Below are 18,501 nucleotides of genomic sequence, written 5' to 3' on the forward strand. Positions count from 1 at the left end.
ATTGTCAGTCATCGACATAACATTTAATGTGACAAACAGATAGGGAACTGCTGTTGTACATTATAGTTTATTTATAAGTCACCTTGGATAAGTGAATAAATATACATTTTATATCTTCTTGTTCATGTTAGATACATTTATATTGGGCCAGGGGGTCACCTTGAAGCCAGAATTTTCCTGTTGCTTCAATATAAAATAGTTGAAGAGTGGTCTTTTCCTTTCTTGTTTATTGCATCCTAGTGCACCATATTCATGGAAAGTTCCAAGTGATTTAGCATAATATTATATGCATAATACATAATATTTTTATGCATGTTCTATAGAGCATCATACCATTGGTCAGGCTGTGACAACTGGATGGTAAACTTGCCAGTGCTAAAAACAGTACGTTTTATTGCAGGCAATTGATTAATTAGTTGTAGTTGAACTTTTTTGGACTGAAATAGAGATTGCTTAAATGTTTACTGAATTCCCTGAATAAAAAGTAGGGAGGAATGTTTCTCAACAAGTTTCCATTGAAATCACTATGTCAGTTTTTAGGTACAGATTTATTGAGATATTTCATCCAAGTTTACCAGAAACGGGTCTCAGCCTAGTGTACCATCAACCTCAGCAGAGAAGTGGCCGCACACAGTCAAAGACCAAAGCTGGCTCATCATGTGAGGAAATGCTCTTACTAAACAGACACAGTAAAACGTTTCATTTAATACTCAAACTCAATTCACTGGGACGGTCAGCCAGGTGAATTGTAGACTCAAGTCTATATATCAGGGATAGTTCACCCAAATTTTGAAATTCTCTCATCATTTACTCACCCTAATGCCATCCCCTATGTACAGTCCTGGTCAGAATTATTGGCACCCTAAGTAAATATGAACAAAGAAGCCTTTGAAAATTAATCTGCATTGTTAATCCATTGTTAAACCTCCTTTTGCCCGGATAACAGCTCTGAGTCCTGATGAACACCTGACAAGAGATCAGAGACAATTCCTCTATACAGAATCTCTCCAGATCCTTCAAATTCCCAAGTCCAAGTCCTCTTCAGTTTTCAGTCAAGGGACTAGGGTGGACATGGCAGAAGCTTCATTTAGTGCTCAGTGACCCATTTTTGTGTTGATTTTGATATTTGTTTTGGATAATTATCCTGATTGAAGATCCAACCATGGCCCATTATTTATCTGTTGGTATTTAATAGAATCCATGATGCCATGTATCTGAAGATGTCCAGGACCTCCAGCAGAAAAATAGACCCAGCAGTAAATAAAATAATCCAGCAGTATATTTAATCATGCACATGGGGTACTTTTTTCTCCCTATTTGCACCAAACCCACCTTGAGGTTTTGCTGCCGAAAAGCTCTATGTTTCGTTTAATCTAACCATGGAAACCAGTCCCATTTGATGTTCCAGTAGTGTCTGGCAACTGAATATGCTGGAGTTTGTTTTTGGGATGAGAGCAGATGATTTTTCTTCCCTCCCAAACAACATGTGGTGATTAGGTGCTACTGACCCCAAGACTCATCTATTTTCTGCAATTCTCCAGCTGTGATCCTTGGAGAGTCTTTGGCCACTCAAACTCTCCTCCTTGCTGTGCATTAAGACAATATAGACACACATCTTCTTCCAGGCAGACTTGTAACATCTTTATTGCCCTGATAATGAAAACGGGAATTTTCAATCCTTTAGCTATTTTCTCACAGCCACTTTTTTGTGAAGCTCAACAATCTTTTTCTGAGCTGAAGATTGGTGATAAACTATATTCTTTGGTTGTACTCATTGTGATGGTTGACTAAGGGAATGCGGTCTTTGTGTTTCCTCATATTTATACTCCTGTGAAACAAGAAGTCATTGCTGGACAATTTTATGTTTCTAGTCACACTGGTGTGCTAAAAAATCTTAATATGAAGGAGAATACAGTATATTTGGGGCTTGAATAACCAAACTCAGCGATCATGACGGTAATCCATACGACCCCCAGTGGACGAATCAATGTCTTCTGAAGTGACAATATGTGTGTGTGAAAAAAATAAAACATTTACCTAATTTAAAACTGTTACCTTGGTAAAAGGATGTTGCAAAAAAGTATGGAATATAAGTTACCATTAATTGTGGCCAATGTGTATTAGAGAAAAACTTTTCCCCAACTCATTTACATTGTTTTACTTCAATGAAAGGTTCGATTGTTGTGAATTTTTTTAAATAAAAAGTCAAAAGGATTAACAATGCAGATTTATTTTCACAGGCTTCTTTGTTCACATTTACCAAGGGTGGCAAATAATTCTGACCACAACTATATATCTTGAAATGATGAATTTTCCCCCCTCAGAATTGTGAGATAAAAATGGATTGAAAAGACAATAAACTTAGTGATCTAATAATGTAATACCTATGATAATATATTTATTTCACTGATCTATAATAAATCTAATGGTTTAGCTGTATACTTGCAGAATGAAGCTGACACCCCAGTGCAGAACTATGAATGCAAACAGCCATGTAGGTCAGAGCGTAGAGGCTACAGCACAGGTATAAATCAGCCTTTAGACATGGCTAAATCATGTGGAAAACTTTTGATCTCTAAAGTTCACAGGTTTCCCCTGTGAATATATTACTCAAAGCAAAACTGAAAGGGCACTGCTCTGAGAAACGGGTGGTTTTCTGATAGGAAAGGCAACAAAGAGGGCTGCTATCCAACACAGAGCATTCTTCTTTAACACAGAGCACAGCTGAGGTGTTTGAGTGTGTATGGAGAGCTGCAGACTCTCAGCATTGAAGGGTTCTTCATGTCCACCTTAACGACAACAGTGTGTGTGTGTGTGTGTGTGTGTGTGATGCTGCAAGTCGTGTGTGCATGAAAGCACAGAGAAAAATGAAAGACAAGTTCTGGTTAAGTTTGTGTGTATTTGGTCACAGTTGTGTGATAGGATGCGTATAGCATTGATACCTAGATTTACTGTGAGTCGGACACGACTTGTCTCCAGCTCCAGACGCAGTGTGTCTGTAGAGTCTCGAGAAGTGGTTGCCATGAGAACGCCGTATGCCCGCTGGGATCGGAACCGTAGTGACACATCTTCAGCCTCTGTATGCATAGCTACAGATAACTGGACCTTCATGAACTTACTGCCATCGTAACTGAGGATGGTGGAATCTGTGGATGAGAGGTACTGTAATGTCATTGACCACAAATAGTTTTTTCCCTTTCAATAAAATAAAACATAATAGCTTTTTTTCTGATAAAAAAGACAATTAATTTATCTGTCCACATTGGAAGCGAAAATGCTGCATGCAGACTCTTGACATGCGGAGTGATATGTGGAAAAGGATTGGACTCCCTGAAAAATGTGTTGGATATGTTCATGCTCATGATAGTTCACAGTGCATTAACTAATGTTAACATATGCAACTCATGATCTTAAAAATGTATCAATGTAACAGTGATTGGATGGGTAATGTTTATGTGCTGAAATCAAATGATTAGATAATTTCAAATTTCCTAGGACAGTATACAGTACATGGTGGCACAGTACGGGGTAAGATTAGTCTTATCAATTCCATGAAATTGATAAATGTTGCAAACAAATCTTACCACCCATAACCAAATGCCATTCAACTTGTGTCTGCGAAATTCAATATTTAATTAATGTGCAGCGATTTGTAAAAACAGACACATGTTCATGAATACAAATGTTTTCTTTTTTCTCTTGTATTAGTTATAATTGCATGCATCAAGGAATATGTGCATTTGTGGATTAAGTGGAATGCCCGGAATAATTAATGTTTTTTTTCTTTGATTCAATTGGATTTTGAGACGTTTGTCTGATGTTTTATCAAACTTGTCTTACCCCAAGACATAGAATAGATGAAGTTATTATTTGCCATACAAATGCTAAGTGATGGTACTTTCTGCTTCATGTCATGGCCACATCAACACCTCAGGTTGTTCTGTAAATTATTCACAAATTATGATACACAAATACAAAAGTTTTTACAAACATGCCTGTATTTATACAAACTGCTGCACATTGATGTAATTCTGAATGTCATAGACAGGGAAGTGCATTTGATTGTGGATAGTAAGGTACTGTCAGGGTTCTGTTTAGTTCTGTTTAGTTTGTTCCTAGTCATTATTAGTTTCAGTGGTTTCTGATTATGTTACGCACCTGTTTCTAGTTATGTTGATTATTCTGTGTATTTAAAGGAACACGCCGACTTTTTGGGACTTTAGCTTATTCACCGTATCCCCCAGAGTTAGATAAGTCCATACATACCCTTCTCATCTTCATGCGTGCCGTAACTCTGTCTGACGCACCCACCGCTAGCCTAGCTTAGCACAAAGACTGGAGGTAAACGGCTCCAGCTAGCATACTGCTCCCAATAAGTGACAAAATAACGCCAACATTTTCCTATTTACATGTTGTGATTTGTATAATGAACAGCGTGTACGAATAACAAGGTCACATGAGACACAGCCATCTTCTAACCGTATACATACTGGGAACTATATTCTCAGAAGGCGAAGCACTGCTACTTCTGAGGACACTTATTGGGAGCAGTATGCTAGCTGGAGTCGTTTACCTCCAGTCTTTGTGCTAAGCTAGGCTAGCAGTGGGTGCACTGAATTATGGCACGCACGGAGATGAGAAGGGTATGTATGGACTTATCTAACTCTGGGGGATACGGTGAATAAGCTAAAGTCCCAAAAAGTCGGCGTGTTCCTTTAAGCCTAACTTAGTTCCATTTATTCAGTGTTCGGTGTCGTCTATGTTTTACGCGGTTGTGCTAAGCTGTGATCTACTACATGTTATTTGTTGGATTTCGGATTTATTAAAAACTTTTCAAAATCATTATCCTGTGTCATGGGATTTACTACAACCACCCATGACAGGTACACTTGCAACATTTATCACGTTCATGGATAATTGTGCATGCATTTGTTAATTAAGTTCAATTTCAGTTTATTTCTAAAGCACATTTAAAAACATCCACAGGCCGACCAAAGTGCTGTACAATAAAAGCATAAGGATACACGATAAATAAGCAACATACAGATAAAATCACCATATAAGAACCAGACAGAACTACACATTAAAAGCCTGGGCCCGTATCCCTAAAGAATTTTTGTGCAAAAAGTGGCTCCTAGCGGCCAAATTCTAAGAAAATTCTCAGAGTCATGACGTTTTCTTAGAATTTCCCCTAAAAGTGACACGAAAATCCCAGTTAATATAAAAGCTATTCCTCAAGATTCCTAGCGCTTAAAAGGGCTCCTAAGGCGAGATCTGCTAAGAGCAGGGAAGAGGACTTTTAGTGGCTTAGGAGTTCCCCTAAGCAGCTGCACAAAATGGCCAACAGAGGAGGCAGGAGAGATGTCCTGCAAACACTGGATGACAGGGAATTATTGAGACGCTACAGATTGGATCGTGCAGGAATCATGTTTGTGGTGGATCTCCTTAGAGATGCAATTACTTCACCAACTCGACGCCACAACGCTATTGCCTCGTTAAGACCACACTGAGTTGTAACGTTGCAATTTCTACTTCATTAAGGACAGCCCCTTGAGATAGGCCATCTTGTTTTCATTGGGGTCCATATGGGAGTGAAAGTACAAAATATGCCAGCTAGGATATTAATATGAGCAAATAAGACACGAATCATTATTTGAACAGGGTGTAATGAGCTTAAGTTTTCACATATTTTAGATTCTAATGTTAGGCTATAACCCCTACATCTTACTATTCATTTTCCAGATATTTTCTTGAATGTGAAATATTATTTACAATTACAGTCTGCATAGGATTAGAGTGTATAATTATGTTTATTGATTTGAGGGTACATCCTTTGCTCATTATCACCAAAAGTTAATTTTCATCAAACTTGTAGGATCAACCAATCACGGCTTTTGAAATGATGACTCATACCTAGCAACGGGGTCAACCACACCTCCTCACTAAGATAGGATTTTCCATCCATTCCTTGCTCAGAGTTCACTGAAAATGTTCTGGAATCACTTCTAAGCTAAAACTCCTGGCAAGGAATTTTTAGGTTAAGTTAGGAGCTCTCTGAGAGGATTCTCAGAATCTTTAGGGATACGGGCCCAGGTTTTAAGACAGGATTTGAAATCAGATAAAGTGGCATAATTTCATCCCATAGGCATAGTGGCTTCAATGACACAAGAAAGATAAAAGTGTTCGGAGCATGGATGTCCAGATCCAGAAATGGAAAATCAAAAACTTGACAGGAACACACAAAACTTCCTTTACCTAATAAACATGACCAACCAAAGTGATCGGATACTGACTAGGACATCATCGAAAATATAGATCCTTATTACAGATAAGTGGTTCCAATCGAAATTTTTTGAAAATGTGTAATTTAATTAAGGATGGAATACCAACTGCATATCAATTAAAAAAAAATGTTGGAAAAGGAAACTGAAGACAAACTCTGATAGAATGAACACATATTAAAAAAAAAAATGTAACAAGAAATCTCTGTCTAATGAAATAATATTACAATACAAAGTTTCTTCAATATATAATAAGAAATAATAAGTATTAGGCATTTGAAACAAGCACCAGCCTCACCTCTCTCACAGGAGCGACCAAGATAGCCCGTCCCAGAGCAGTCACACACATAACGGTTCCATCCTTCCCTGCAGATTCCATTGTTTTGGCAGGGGTTACTGAGACACTGCTTGGGTGCCTCTTTACTGCAGGAGGGCTTTACGCCTGCTGCTTTCTGCACCTCAGCTAAGCGGCGGATATCTTTGCTCTGACCATTGATGAATAGGTCACGAATGCAGCCTACATAACCATAATTGAGCAGAGCGGTCCACACCTCCGTGGGAAACACCATATCAGCTTTATTTTCAGGCAGTCCTCCTAGATACAGGTTATCATCCAGGTCAAGAATCTCACTGTCTCCTGGTGCTTGGTATGGTGTGCGAATTGCGTTGATAGAGATAGTACCTGCAATTCAACAAAGCCAGAGAAAAATGTGAGACTGTGCAAAGAAAATCCTGTTATGTAGAGCATCAGTAAGACAAGTCAAGTCAAGTCACCTTTATTTATATAGCACTTTTTACAATAGAGATTGTTTCAAAGCAGCTTTATAGTGATAACAGGAAAATAATGCAACAAAGTTTGTTTTGACTCTACAGCAGATCTAGAAGAAAATAGTGTCATAGTCCAGCTTAAGTAAGTTCAGTGATGGTTCATTTCTGTTGCAAAAAAGATATTCATTTAGTTAATTTATCTATACAGGCACTCTGAAGAAAACGTCTCGGTTACTAACGTAACCTTGGTTCCCTGAGATAACGGGAACGAGTGATGCGTCTGCTAGACACTACGGGGAAAACTCCTTTTTCTCAGATTATTGAAGCCTTTCCTTCTATAATCGCAGTGCTACTGAACAGCCATAACAGTGCAGTGATCTGCGCACGCTTATTGGCTGAGCAGTAGGGAATTGCATGAACCTATAGTGATGCGCCGTATCTGCGCGAGCTAGTCGGGGCGCATCCTGCCGAACCGAGTGCAGAGGGGGTTCCCAAGGGGTAATCTGCCAGAATAAGCAGCTCGTCTCGCCATAGGATTCAGGTTAATTCGACTGAAGCGATGAACGCCAAGTCGTGTAGCACCATAGCACGGCCATCCACACAAGGCCATGCCTCTGGTGGAGTGTGCTCTGATGCCGATGGAGCATTGGAGGCCTATCAAAGCGTAAGCCAGTGCGAAGGCGTCCACTATCCAGCTGGACAATCTCTACTTTGTGACCGGAAGCCCCTTGGTGCGGCCACAGAAGCAAACGAAGAGCTGCTGTAAATGCCTAAACAGGGCAGAGCACTTTATACATACTCTTAGGGACCGGACAGGGCAGAGTAAGTGTAATTGGAAAGCAACAGCAGTTCTTCACATGAAATAAGGTCTTGGTTCCGGACTGAACATCAGTCAGAGAAAACAGACCACTTAAGGGCATAGAGGCGTCTCATGGATGGGGCTCTAGCTTCAGAGATAGTATTCAGGACTCTCGCTGGTAGGTCCGTAAGTTCCTGTTGCGGGGCCATATGTAGAGGGCCCACAGCTTGGGTTGGAGATGCCAGATTGACCTGTTCGCCTGGGAAATGAGGTCTTTCCTCAGGGGAATTGGCCATAGGGCTACTGCTGGCAGCTGAATATTGCTGTGAGAGCATCCATCTTTGATGAACGCAGCTCATGTGGGCTTACTGTCGCTGAAATGTAAAACAATTGTCGGCGAAAGATGCTTTTTAGAAAAGGGATATGGTCAATGAGTCATGGTCATGGGGAATCCCCTCGCTGCAGAGAGAGTGAGACGCGAGGGGAAATAGACCATTGTGGGCTCACTTACTCCCGTTCATTCAGCCCTGAGGCTCCATTGTTTCTTCGTCTCATGATCGAGAGAGAGAGAGAGAGAGAGAGAGAACGTTGGAGAACGAGGGGAGGAGTCGCATTCTTTAGAGAAAGCGGTCTGTGAACACCACTTTCGCTGTGAGAGCATCAGTCCTAAATGATCATGGTTTGAGGCATGGTATAGATGCAGGGAATAGACCAGCGTGAGCTCACTAAAGTCGGGGACACACTCAACGACTGTAAGGCCGATTATGAATGTAATTTGATACTTACGAATGATCATGCCTAAACGCTCAGAGTCGCGTTCAGTTGATGTTCACAGTCGGTGTTTAAAATCTGCTGCAGTCGATGGAAACAGTGTGTTCAGTCAGTCTTAGAATGTTTCAGCTAGTCATTAAGTGTGTCCCCGGCATTAGTCCTGTTCGATCAGCCCCGCGGCTCCATTGTTTCTTCGTCTCATCATCGAGAGAAAGAGAACGTTGGAAAACAAGAGGAGAAGTCGCTTTCTTTAGAGAAACGCAGCAAGGGGAGACTCGCGCTCTCGTAATGAGACCGTCAGTCTTCATTGAACGCGGCTTGCGGGGGCGGGCCCGGCAAGCGACACAAGAATATGCTCGATGAGTCTCATCTGACAGGAAATCCCCTTGCTGCAGGGAGAGTGAGACACCTGGGGAATAGCCACAGGGGAACAGTGATACAGCTGCAGAAGTGTCGAGTCAGTAGTCTGCTTTAAATGCAGAACAAGATTCAGCTCCATCCGCTGCTGGGGCTCTTCCAACGGTGAGAAGGCTTCTTTTAACCAGAGATGAAGGTCGTCACTGAAGGAGAATAAATCTGAATCCTATGGCGAGACGAGCTGCTTATACTGGCAGATTCCCTCTTGGCGGGCTCTGCACTCGGTTCGGCAGGATGCGCCCCAATTGGCTCCCGCCGATACGCTGCATCGCCATAGGTTTTCCCCCATAGCGTCTAGCAGACACAATATGAGAAATCGTTTTGAAAGGGAACAGTGATGTCATCGTCCAGCTCAGTTCAGTTCTCATATAATGGTGTAAATGCAGGCAGATCAATAATATTGTTGAATATTATCTGGCAAGGGAGCCTTCCTGTAAGTATATCTTTATTCTTAATATTCTTGCAAATATTGAAATATTCATGAAAAAAAACACTGTCACTCTTATCTTGCTTAGAGTGTGAGGCCAGGGTAACAAATCAGTTTATGTAATTACCAGCTCTCAGGATGGAGTGGAAAACACAGCTGGAAGTCAAATCTAATTTTCAGCATGATATCGCAAGGCATTTTGGCCAGGAACACTTGCTAACAATAAGCAAATCAAAAACAAGCTGCTGTTCAGCTGTTGTGTTGTGTAGCAGAATTAGGTGAGACAAAAAGGGAGTATTCTAAAAACGCTATACTCTTTGCTCGAAGCAGACAGTAAACAAAATGTTAATGTGGTGGGGTGATGCTGCAGAGTAGAGGCCTGAAAGATCTTAATTTCACTGTGCAAATCTGTGCATTCAGACAGTAAGAAAGTTTGTCTCTGAACTGTACTTAAAAACAGATTATTCAAACCCTTTTAACATTTTATTTCCATGTTTTTCTTTTTAAGCAGTATTTTTTTCTCACGCTTTTATGGTCTGCATTCTAAAAACGTTTTTCATAAATGGAATTTCCTATTGACAAATATAAAGTAAAAATGAGTGAAATGACTACTAATTATATTCAGCATATATTAAAGGAACACTCCACCGTTTTTTGAAATAGGGCTTATTCACCTTCTTTCCTACATTTAGATAGGTGGGCAAATGCATTTTTGTCTCAGTGCATGCATTGTTTTAGTTTGACAGGGTCGGCTCTAGCTTAGCTTAGCATAATGAATGGAATCCTTTGTTGCCAGCTAGCATGTCCTGAGTAAAAGTGATATAAAAAAAAAAAAAAACACCTAATTACTTCTTGTGGCCTGCGTATTCACAACAAGTACAAATAGTGATGCAGATTAACCCTCTGAGGTCGGCAAACGCGCCCCCGCGTTTTGCTGGACTTTTTTTACATTGTAGCACTTTAAACTTAAATTACTCCGTCATTTATGGTCATACAGAAAAAATAAATATAAAAAAAGAATCTGTGATATTTCTACTTTTGTATGTGTCCACTTAGAATCAAATCAAAACATTGTGCTTTTGAAAAATAAAGAAAATAAACAGGGTGTGCGTTCTGCCTCTCCGTCGCGGTGAACTTTTTTTTCTTGAGCACGTCTATAAACTGAAACAAAACTCAGCGAATACTTGTCACACATTTATGAGCCATATACCTTTATAAACATTTAAGTGTGTACTTTTAAATGATCGGATTCAAACTGAAAACAAATATTTTCTGTTTAAGTAATTTGTATAAAACCAACAAGATGTCCAGCTTCTCAAACGCTTGCTCATTACAGTTAATTTGGCCACGCCTACTCGCGCAAAAGATATTCACATGCAAATCTCCACATGGAACGCGAACGCGCTCGTTACCTCAAAAACAAAACACTTCATCAGTCTCTGCTTTTCGTCGAGTTTGAAAGACGTGAGTTTACATTGGCTTTACCCCAGAAGAAGAATGCGATTTCAAGACAAGAAAGATAAGGCATATAGTGATGGCATAGCACTTCGGCCCTGGAGTCACGCCTCTGGCAGGCTGAAGAAAGGGAGTTGTCTCCGCGTTAGTGGAAAACCACACTTCGCCGTTTCTCCCAATCCACCCAGATCCAGGATCCTCCGAATCCTCCTCGCCTTCAGTGGAAGCTAAAGAGGATGATGAGGGTGCCACATCCAAATCAGGATCTGACTCTCCTGAGTCTGTGGTGTCAGAGGGAGAAGACGATATATCCTGCAGCTCGCTGGAAGGGTCAGGCTGCATAATCATCTCTAAAACTTCACTACAAGTCAAGCCCTTTCTCATGTTGCTTGCTGCTCTTCTCACCATCAAATGACCAGCAGGCTTGCATGCACGCGTTTAAATCCACTTGCTTTGTTTTTGTTTAGTCTGCATTTCTCACCATCAAAAGGCAGCAGATGCATAAATACACTTACTTTGTTTTTGTTTACTCCATGTAGTTCTGAGAGCTGAGGTGCATATTTTGATTTTCTCAGACGCATCAAGGTGAGTGTACACACACACACACACACACACACACACACACACACACACACACACACTTTATTATGCTATTATACTCCTTATAAACTCCATATAACTCCATGTAAAAGCCACAAACTAAGCTTTTTTTTGGCACAGGCCTATCTAAATGGTTAATGGTGCCATCTGGTTATCAACAGTAAAAATTACAAATTTTACCTCTTCCCAACAGGGAAACCCACCAACAATGAAAAATGCATGATTATATGGTGTCATGGCTTTGCAATCAAAAAATGTGGTTATAATGGAAGTCAATGGGGCAAAAACAGCCACGAACAGTAAATGAGGGAGAAAAAGTTAAAATCTGATGCTGCACAAAAACTAACAATGCATCCAAACCAATGTTGTTTCTAATCTTTGACATGTCCAAGACTGTGATAAAAGGTAAAAAAAAATCCAGTCCACAATCACATTTTATATTGAAAATGAGTAATTTTGTGTGTTTTTTTTCCCCAAATCAGTGACATCATTTACAAATTTGGCAATTAAAGAGTTAAAATCCTGAATTTTTTAAAAACATTTAATATTTTTGAGCAGGACTGAGGTTGATTAATAGATTCATGCAAAAAAAATAAAAAAAATATATTTATCTGATACATTTTTACAGCAGTTTAAAGTAGTGGCTGTTTTCAGCCACGAAACATAACGAAAGGGTAGTGAATTTGCCCACAGTGTACTGTTGAGTTTTTGAAAAATTTCAAAGCATTTTCCCAAAATATGTGTCAAAATAAGATTTGTCACCAAAAATCATTCAATTTGCTGAAACACAGAAAAAGTTATGGCCAAATTTAGACTAAAAAATACCCCATAGTGGATGAAAACATCCCCAACAGCACATAAGGGTTAAGCATGTATAGCTGTAACGTGTAAACAGGGACGAGGCAGAGAGGAAATCCAGATGCAAGCACAAGTGTTAATAGAAAAACATAAACACAAAATAATCCAGGAACAAAGGTAAAATCCACAAAGAGAAGCCAGGAGAACAACGACAGAAATACACAAACAGTAGTAACAACCAATAAACTGAACACAACTGAAGCACAGAGGTTTAAATAGACAGGCTAACAAGGGGCTAACGAGGGACAGGTGTTGGTGACTGATGTCATGGGAACTAATAAGGGTAACTATGGTGACAAACAAGGTACAAGGCAAAACAGGAACCAAACACAGGAAGTGAACACAGAAACAATGGGGAACTAAGAATTCACTTTAACATAAAAGTCCTACAAAACACAAGACTGCAGGGATTGTGACAATAGCATGTAGGAAGCAGAGACTAACGACAAACCATGCATCTAACCACAGGTGAAGAGCTGTTGTTCCAACCACACAAGCTTGTGATGCTGTTTGTGAATGGTTGTTGTAACGGTAGTTTCAAGAAACACCAAATTACTCAACTACCATCATAACAATGGAACATGTGACCACAGTTGGATAACAATGGGAAACACACTCCTGTTAAGCAGTCATCTGATCTCATACACAAGCTCTAGTAAAATCTTACCTGATTTTCCATCCCTCCGGAAATCCACATGATACCACTCCCCATCATTCACTTTTTTGTTAACAGCCAGTGTCTTGGTTGTGCCTGATCCCATATCCAGAAGCAGGTACAAAAGACCATCCAGTATCTCAATGGCAAAGAAGTCCACCTTCAGTGTGAGAGGGCTCTTGGTTTCTTTGGTCTGTTGCTTAGGTTTTCCATGGTTAAAAAGCAGAAGTCCATTGGGCTCAGTGGTGCGAAAGTCAAAGGAAATAGAACCGGTCTTCTTAGTGTTCCATTTAAGAAGTGTGATGAAGGATTCCGGTGTCTCAAACGTGATGGGATCTAATGCGACAACATTCTCACACTTGAAGGAAACAACTCCATGGATCTTCATTTTGGGGTCGCCTTTAAAAGCCAGTCTGGACAGCTCCAGCCGAACGTCATTGTTTTTATATACAACCTACAGATATATAACAATGTCAGTTGAAGAGAAATAATCTGAGAAATCTCTGATCTACAGTAAACTGTGTTTGTAGAACCCTTACACGAATGGGTGGAAGATTGATTGATTGACACGTGTCTTTTTCACTAAAATGAAATCATAACAATTTTGTACAATTGTGTAATTATTAAGTCTGTCCATAGCCACATTTAGAATTGTTGGGAAAAGATGAAATATTTTACCGATATATTTACTGATATCTTTTGCATTTCTAATCCAAACAACGTCAAACTCTGGCACTGCACTTACTCGTGCCCGTAGCAAGACACCTGTCAAGTTTGAAATCCATCGGACTAACGGTTCGAGAGATATGCGAATAACAGACATACAGACAGACAGACAGACAGACAGACACACAGACAGACAAATGTTTCTGTAATTTATAGATAGATGAACAAATTTTCATTTTGATGACACACTCCAAAAATGTTGGGACATGCAGAGGCAAAATAAAAGTGAAAAGATTATTCAAGTTAGACTATGCAACTCTTTTGAAACAGTCCACAATGAGCAGGTGAACTGGTAATAGTTGGGGGAATCGTGTTTGGGTGTAAAAGACCTTCTCAGTCTTTGTAAGCAAAGATGGGTCATGAGAAACCATCATGCTACTCTGTTAAATACTGCCACATGTGCTCAGGAGTACTTTTAGAAAACCATTTTCACTTAACACAGTCTGATGCCGCATCAAGAAATGCCACTTGAATCTCTGTTACGCAAGGAGAAAGCTATACATCTGTTCTATGCAGAGATGCCAGCGAGTTCAGATGGTCTAGAAGACAGTGGAAAGGTGTGCTGCGGTCAGATGAGTCCATGTTTACGCTTGTTTTTGGAAAAAAAAATGGACATTGAGTTCTCAGTCCCAAAGACGAAAGGGACCAATAAGACTTTGGCATCAGTGCAAATGGCATGGGTAACTTGCATTTGTGTGAAGGTACCACTGACATGAAGGAATATATTTAGATTATACAGAGACATAAACTGCCATCAAGATGACATCTTTCCTGGGAAGCAAAACAAGGCCAGGCCTCATTCTGCACATGCTAAAACTGAATGTTTTCTAGACACTCTGCACCATAGAAGGACTGCAGTCCAGATCTGTCTATTATTGAACATGCATGATCCATCATGAAAAAGAGAATTGGACAGTGATGACCACGGACTGTTGAGCAGCTGTCTTGTATCAGACAAGATGGGGCAAATATTCCACTTCAATAATTAGTTTCCTCAGTGTAAAAAGTGTAATTAAAAGGAAAGGTGATGTGACACAGTGGTGAACATGCCTCTGTCCCATTTTTTTGGAGTATGTAGCAGCCATCAAAATCAAAACCTGTTTATATTTACAAAATAAAATCAAGTTGATCAGTGAAAACATTGAAAATATTTTCTTTGTACAGTCAGTTAAATAAAGTTTCAAGAGAATTAACAAATCACAGATTTTTTATTTTATTGCTTTTTAAAAAATGTCCCAACTTTTCTTGAAATGGGGTTGTATTTAAAAGGGGAAAAAAATCTAAGTTAACGTCAGTAAATTATGGAGTGCCGCAAGGCTCTGCATTAGGCCCTCTGTTATTTTCAATATATATGTTGCCACTTGGTAATATTATAAGAAAACAAGGAATTAGTTTTCACTGTTATGTTGATGACACTCAGTTATATATTTTATCACAACAAGATGAAAACTCTAAATTATCCAAGTTGACAGAGTTGTGTTAAAGATATAAAATATAGGATAACCTGTAATTGTCCTGTAAAGGTATTACTTATTTGGACTAAAAACCTGTACACAGAATCTCACAGAATACAATCTGCATTTAGAAGGATGTACTGTTACTTTATCTTCTACAGTTGAAGACCTGGGAGTTATATTAGACAGCAACTTGTCTTTCGAAAGAAATGTTACAAAAACAGCCTTCTTCCACCTTAGAAACATCGCTAAGCTTAATACAATATCAGCCAACTTTGTGATTTGTATATGTACATTTATGAAATACATAACTTGGACACGTCACCTTTAATAACAGATCACTCTAAATTGTAATATAGACGCATGCAGTTTCTGTAAAGATGCTTTTAAAACTATATGTAATGTGAAAAGCGCTGTACAAATAAATGTGAATTGAATTGAATTTATTTTTGAAAACCGTGATATTATGGTGAGCTTGTATTTTTAAATGTGGTAGTCTTTCAACCACAAATGGCTCACTGACAATATTGTGTTTGAATACTGGCATAATGGGCTAAAATAAACAAACAATACATTGACATTACATGCATGCATGCACGATAGACATGCAATCAGCTAACATATTTTCTTTAGGCCCTCCTCTTTAGGATATATGAATATAGACAGAGAACCATCTAACTGTCCCATAAAGAGAAGCTTTAACGTAATTTATTGTGTTGCGTTTGTATTCTGGGCTCATCTGCTTGGTTGTATATAGTGTACATCAATAAGGAGAAGATCGAGTTGGTGATGATGCAAACTATACACATCATCATCAATAAGGAGAATATCGAGTTTGGTCTTTTTATATGACTGTAATTAATCTATTAAGCTACGTATAACAATTTCCCATGGGGGAGAAAACGCTTAATGTAAAAAAAATATTGTCTTTCCACTTAGATTATGTTGCTGTTATTCTCATTTTCTGAATGAGTGATGCTTGTCTGCTCAATTACCTGTCCTTAATCAGCAATATCTGTTTTTGTTTTCTCTGAGATGTAATTGAGTCCAGCTTGGCCTTTTTAGCCATTCCTAATTTTCATACCAATACTAATGCAAACATTGAACTGGTTTTAGTCACGTATACTTATATAATAATTTGCTAACACGAGTTATTTTCTAACATTATTTCCTCATCCTCATGTTACTTAGAACCTGTAAGGCTTTCTTTGTTCTGTATAGCACAAAATAAAATATTAATGTAGCTTTCACCTTTCAATGCCATGAATGCACACAGCAAACTCCAAAAAGCACCATATATGTAAAATAATACATTTAAATGTAATCTGCTTTACACGTGAGTTGAGGTTTGTGAACCAAAGTGCAGTCTTTTATTTAAATAAGAAAAACAAAATTCAAAAAAGACAAAAAGTAAATGACTAAAACTAGACTTTACTGTAAAGTGGGTAGATATATTTGCCCCTCCTTGAACTGCCACCTTACCGTGGTGGAGGGGTTTGAGTACCCGAATGAACCTAGGAGCTATGTTGTCTGGGGCTATATGCCCCTGGTAGGGTCACCCAAGGCAAACAGGTCCTAGGCGACGGGTCAGACTAAGAGCGGTTCAAAACCCCTTATGATGCCCAAAAAAAGGAGGACCGTGACGTCGCCCGGTATGGCGCAGCCGGGGCCCCACCCTGGAGCCAGGCCCAGGGTTGGGGCTCGTATGCGAGCGCCTGGTGGTCGGGCCTCCCCCCATGGGGTCCGGCCGGGCTCAGCCCGAAGGAGTGACGTGGGGCCACCCTCCCGTGGACCCACCACCTGCAGGAGGGACCGTAAGGGGCCGGTGCAAAGTGGATCGGGCGGCAGTCGAAGGCGGGAGCCTAGACAACCCGATCCCTGGACGCGGAATCTAGCTCTAGGGACATGGAACGTCACCTCTCTGGCGGGGAAGGAGCCTGAGCTTGTGCGTGAGGTTCAGAGATTCCGACTAGAGATAGTTGGGATCACCTCTACGCACGGCTTGGGCTCTGGAACCACACTCCTCGAGAGAGGATGGACTCTTCACCACTCTGGAGTTGCCCATGGTGAGAGGCGGCGGGCTGGTGTGGGTTTGCTTATAGCCCCCCAGCTCAGCTGCCATGTGTTGGAGTTCACCCCGGTGAACGAGAGGGTCGCTTCCCTACGCCTTCGGGTCGGGGATAGGTCTCTCACTGTCGTTTGTGCTTACGGGCCGAACGGCAGTGCAGAGTACCCGGCCTTCTTGGAGTCTCTGGGAGGGGTGCTGGAAAGTGCTCCGACTGGGGACTCCATCGTTTTACTGGGGGACTTCAACGCCCACGTGGGCAGCGACAGTGACACCTGGAGGGGCGTGATTGGGAGGAACGGCCCCCCTGATCTGAACCCGAGTGGTGTTCTGTTATTGGACTTCTGTGCTAGTTACAGCTTGTCCATAACGAACACCATGTTCAAGCATAAGGGTGTCCATCAGTGCACATGGCACCAGGACACCCTAGGCCGGAGGTCGATGATCGACTTTGTGGTCGTTTCATCTGACCTCCGGCCGTATGTCTTGGACACTCGGGCGAAGAGAGGGGCGGAGCTGTCAACTGATCACCACCTGGTGGTGAGTTGGATCCGATGGCGGGGGAGGAAGCTGGACAGACTCGGCAGACCCAAACGTACTGTGAGGGTCTGTTGGGAACGTTTGGCCGAATCTCCTGTCAGAGAGATCTTCAACTCCCACCTCCGGCAGAGCTTCGACCAGATCCCGAGGGAGTCTGGAGATATTGAGTCCGAGTGGACCATGTTCTCCACCTCCATTGTCAACGCGGCCACTCGGAGCTGTGGCCGTAAGGTCTCCGGTGCCTGTCGAGGCGGCAATCCCCGAACCCGGTGGTGGACACCGGAAGTAAGGGATGCCGTCAAGCTGAAGAAGGAGTCCTATCGGGCCTGCAGCTGATGGGTACCGACGGGCCAAGCGGACTGCAGCCCGGGTGGTTGTGGAGGCAAAAACTCGGGCCTGGGAGGAGTTCGGTGAGGCCATGGAGAAGGACTATCGGTCGGCCTCGAAGAGATTCTGGCAAACCGTCCGGCGCCTCAGGAGGGGGAAGCAGTGCCCTACCAACGCTGTTTACAGTGGAGGTGGGCAGCTGTTGACCTTGACTGGGGATATCACCGGACGGTGGAAGGAATACTTCGAGGATCTCCTCAATCCCGCCGTCACGTCTTCCATTGAGGAAGCAGAGGCTGAGGGCTCGGAGGCGGACTCGTCCATCACCCAAGCTGAAGTCACCGAGGTAGTCAAGAAA

At 41.2% G+C, this 18,501-nt stretch overlaps 1 protein-coding gene across 7 annotated transcripts in view; it reads right to left on the reverse strand.

Annotated features, from left to right (window-relative positions):
* The window catches only part of nrxn1b (neurexin 1b), a 145,219-nt gene that overhangs the window by 66,740 nt on the left and 59,978 nt on the right, over nucleotides 1-18,501 (reverse strand). For all 7 annotated transcript variants that reach the window (XM_084391482.1, XM_084391483.1, XM_084391480.1 and 4 more), the window contains 3 exons: nucleotides 13,044-13,485; nucleotides 6,580-6,963; nucleotides 2,943-3,146 (listed from right to left, as the gene is read on the reverse strand). In XM_084391482.1, the coding sequence (XP_084247608.1) occupies nucleotides 2,943-3,146; nucleotides 6,580-6,963; nucleotides 13,044-13,485 (1,030 nt within the window). The remainder of the gene's footprint in view (nucleotides 1-2,942; nucleotides 3,147-6,579; nucleotides 6,964-13,043; nucleotides 13,486-18,501) is intronic.

This window comes from Rutilus rutilus (assembly GCF_951802725.1).
Source record: "Rutilus rutilus genome assembly, chromosome: 20".
Classification (NCBI taxonomy): domain Eukaryota; kingdom Metazoa; phylum Chordata; class Actinopteri; order Cypriniformes; family Leuciscidae; genus Rutilus; species Rutilus rutilus.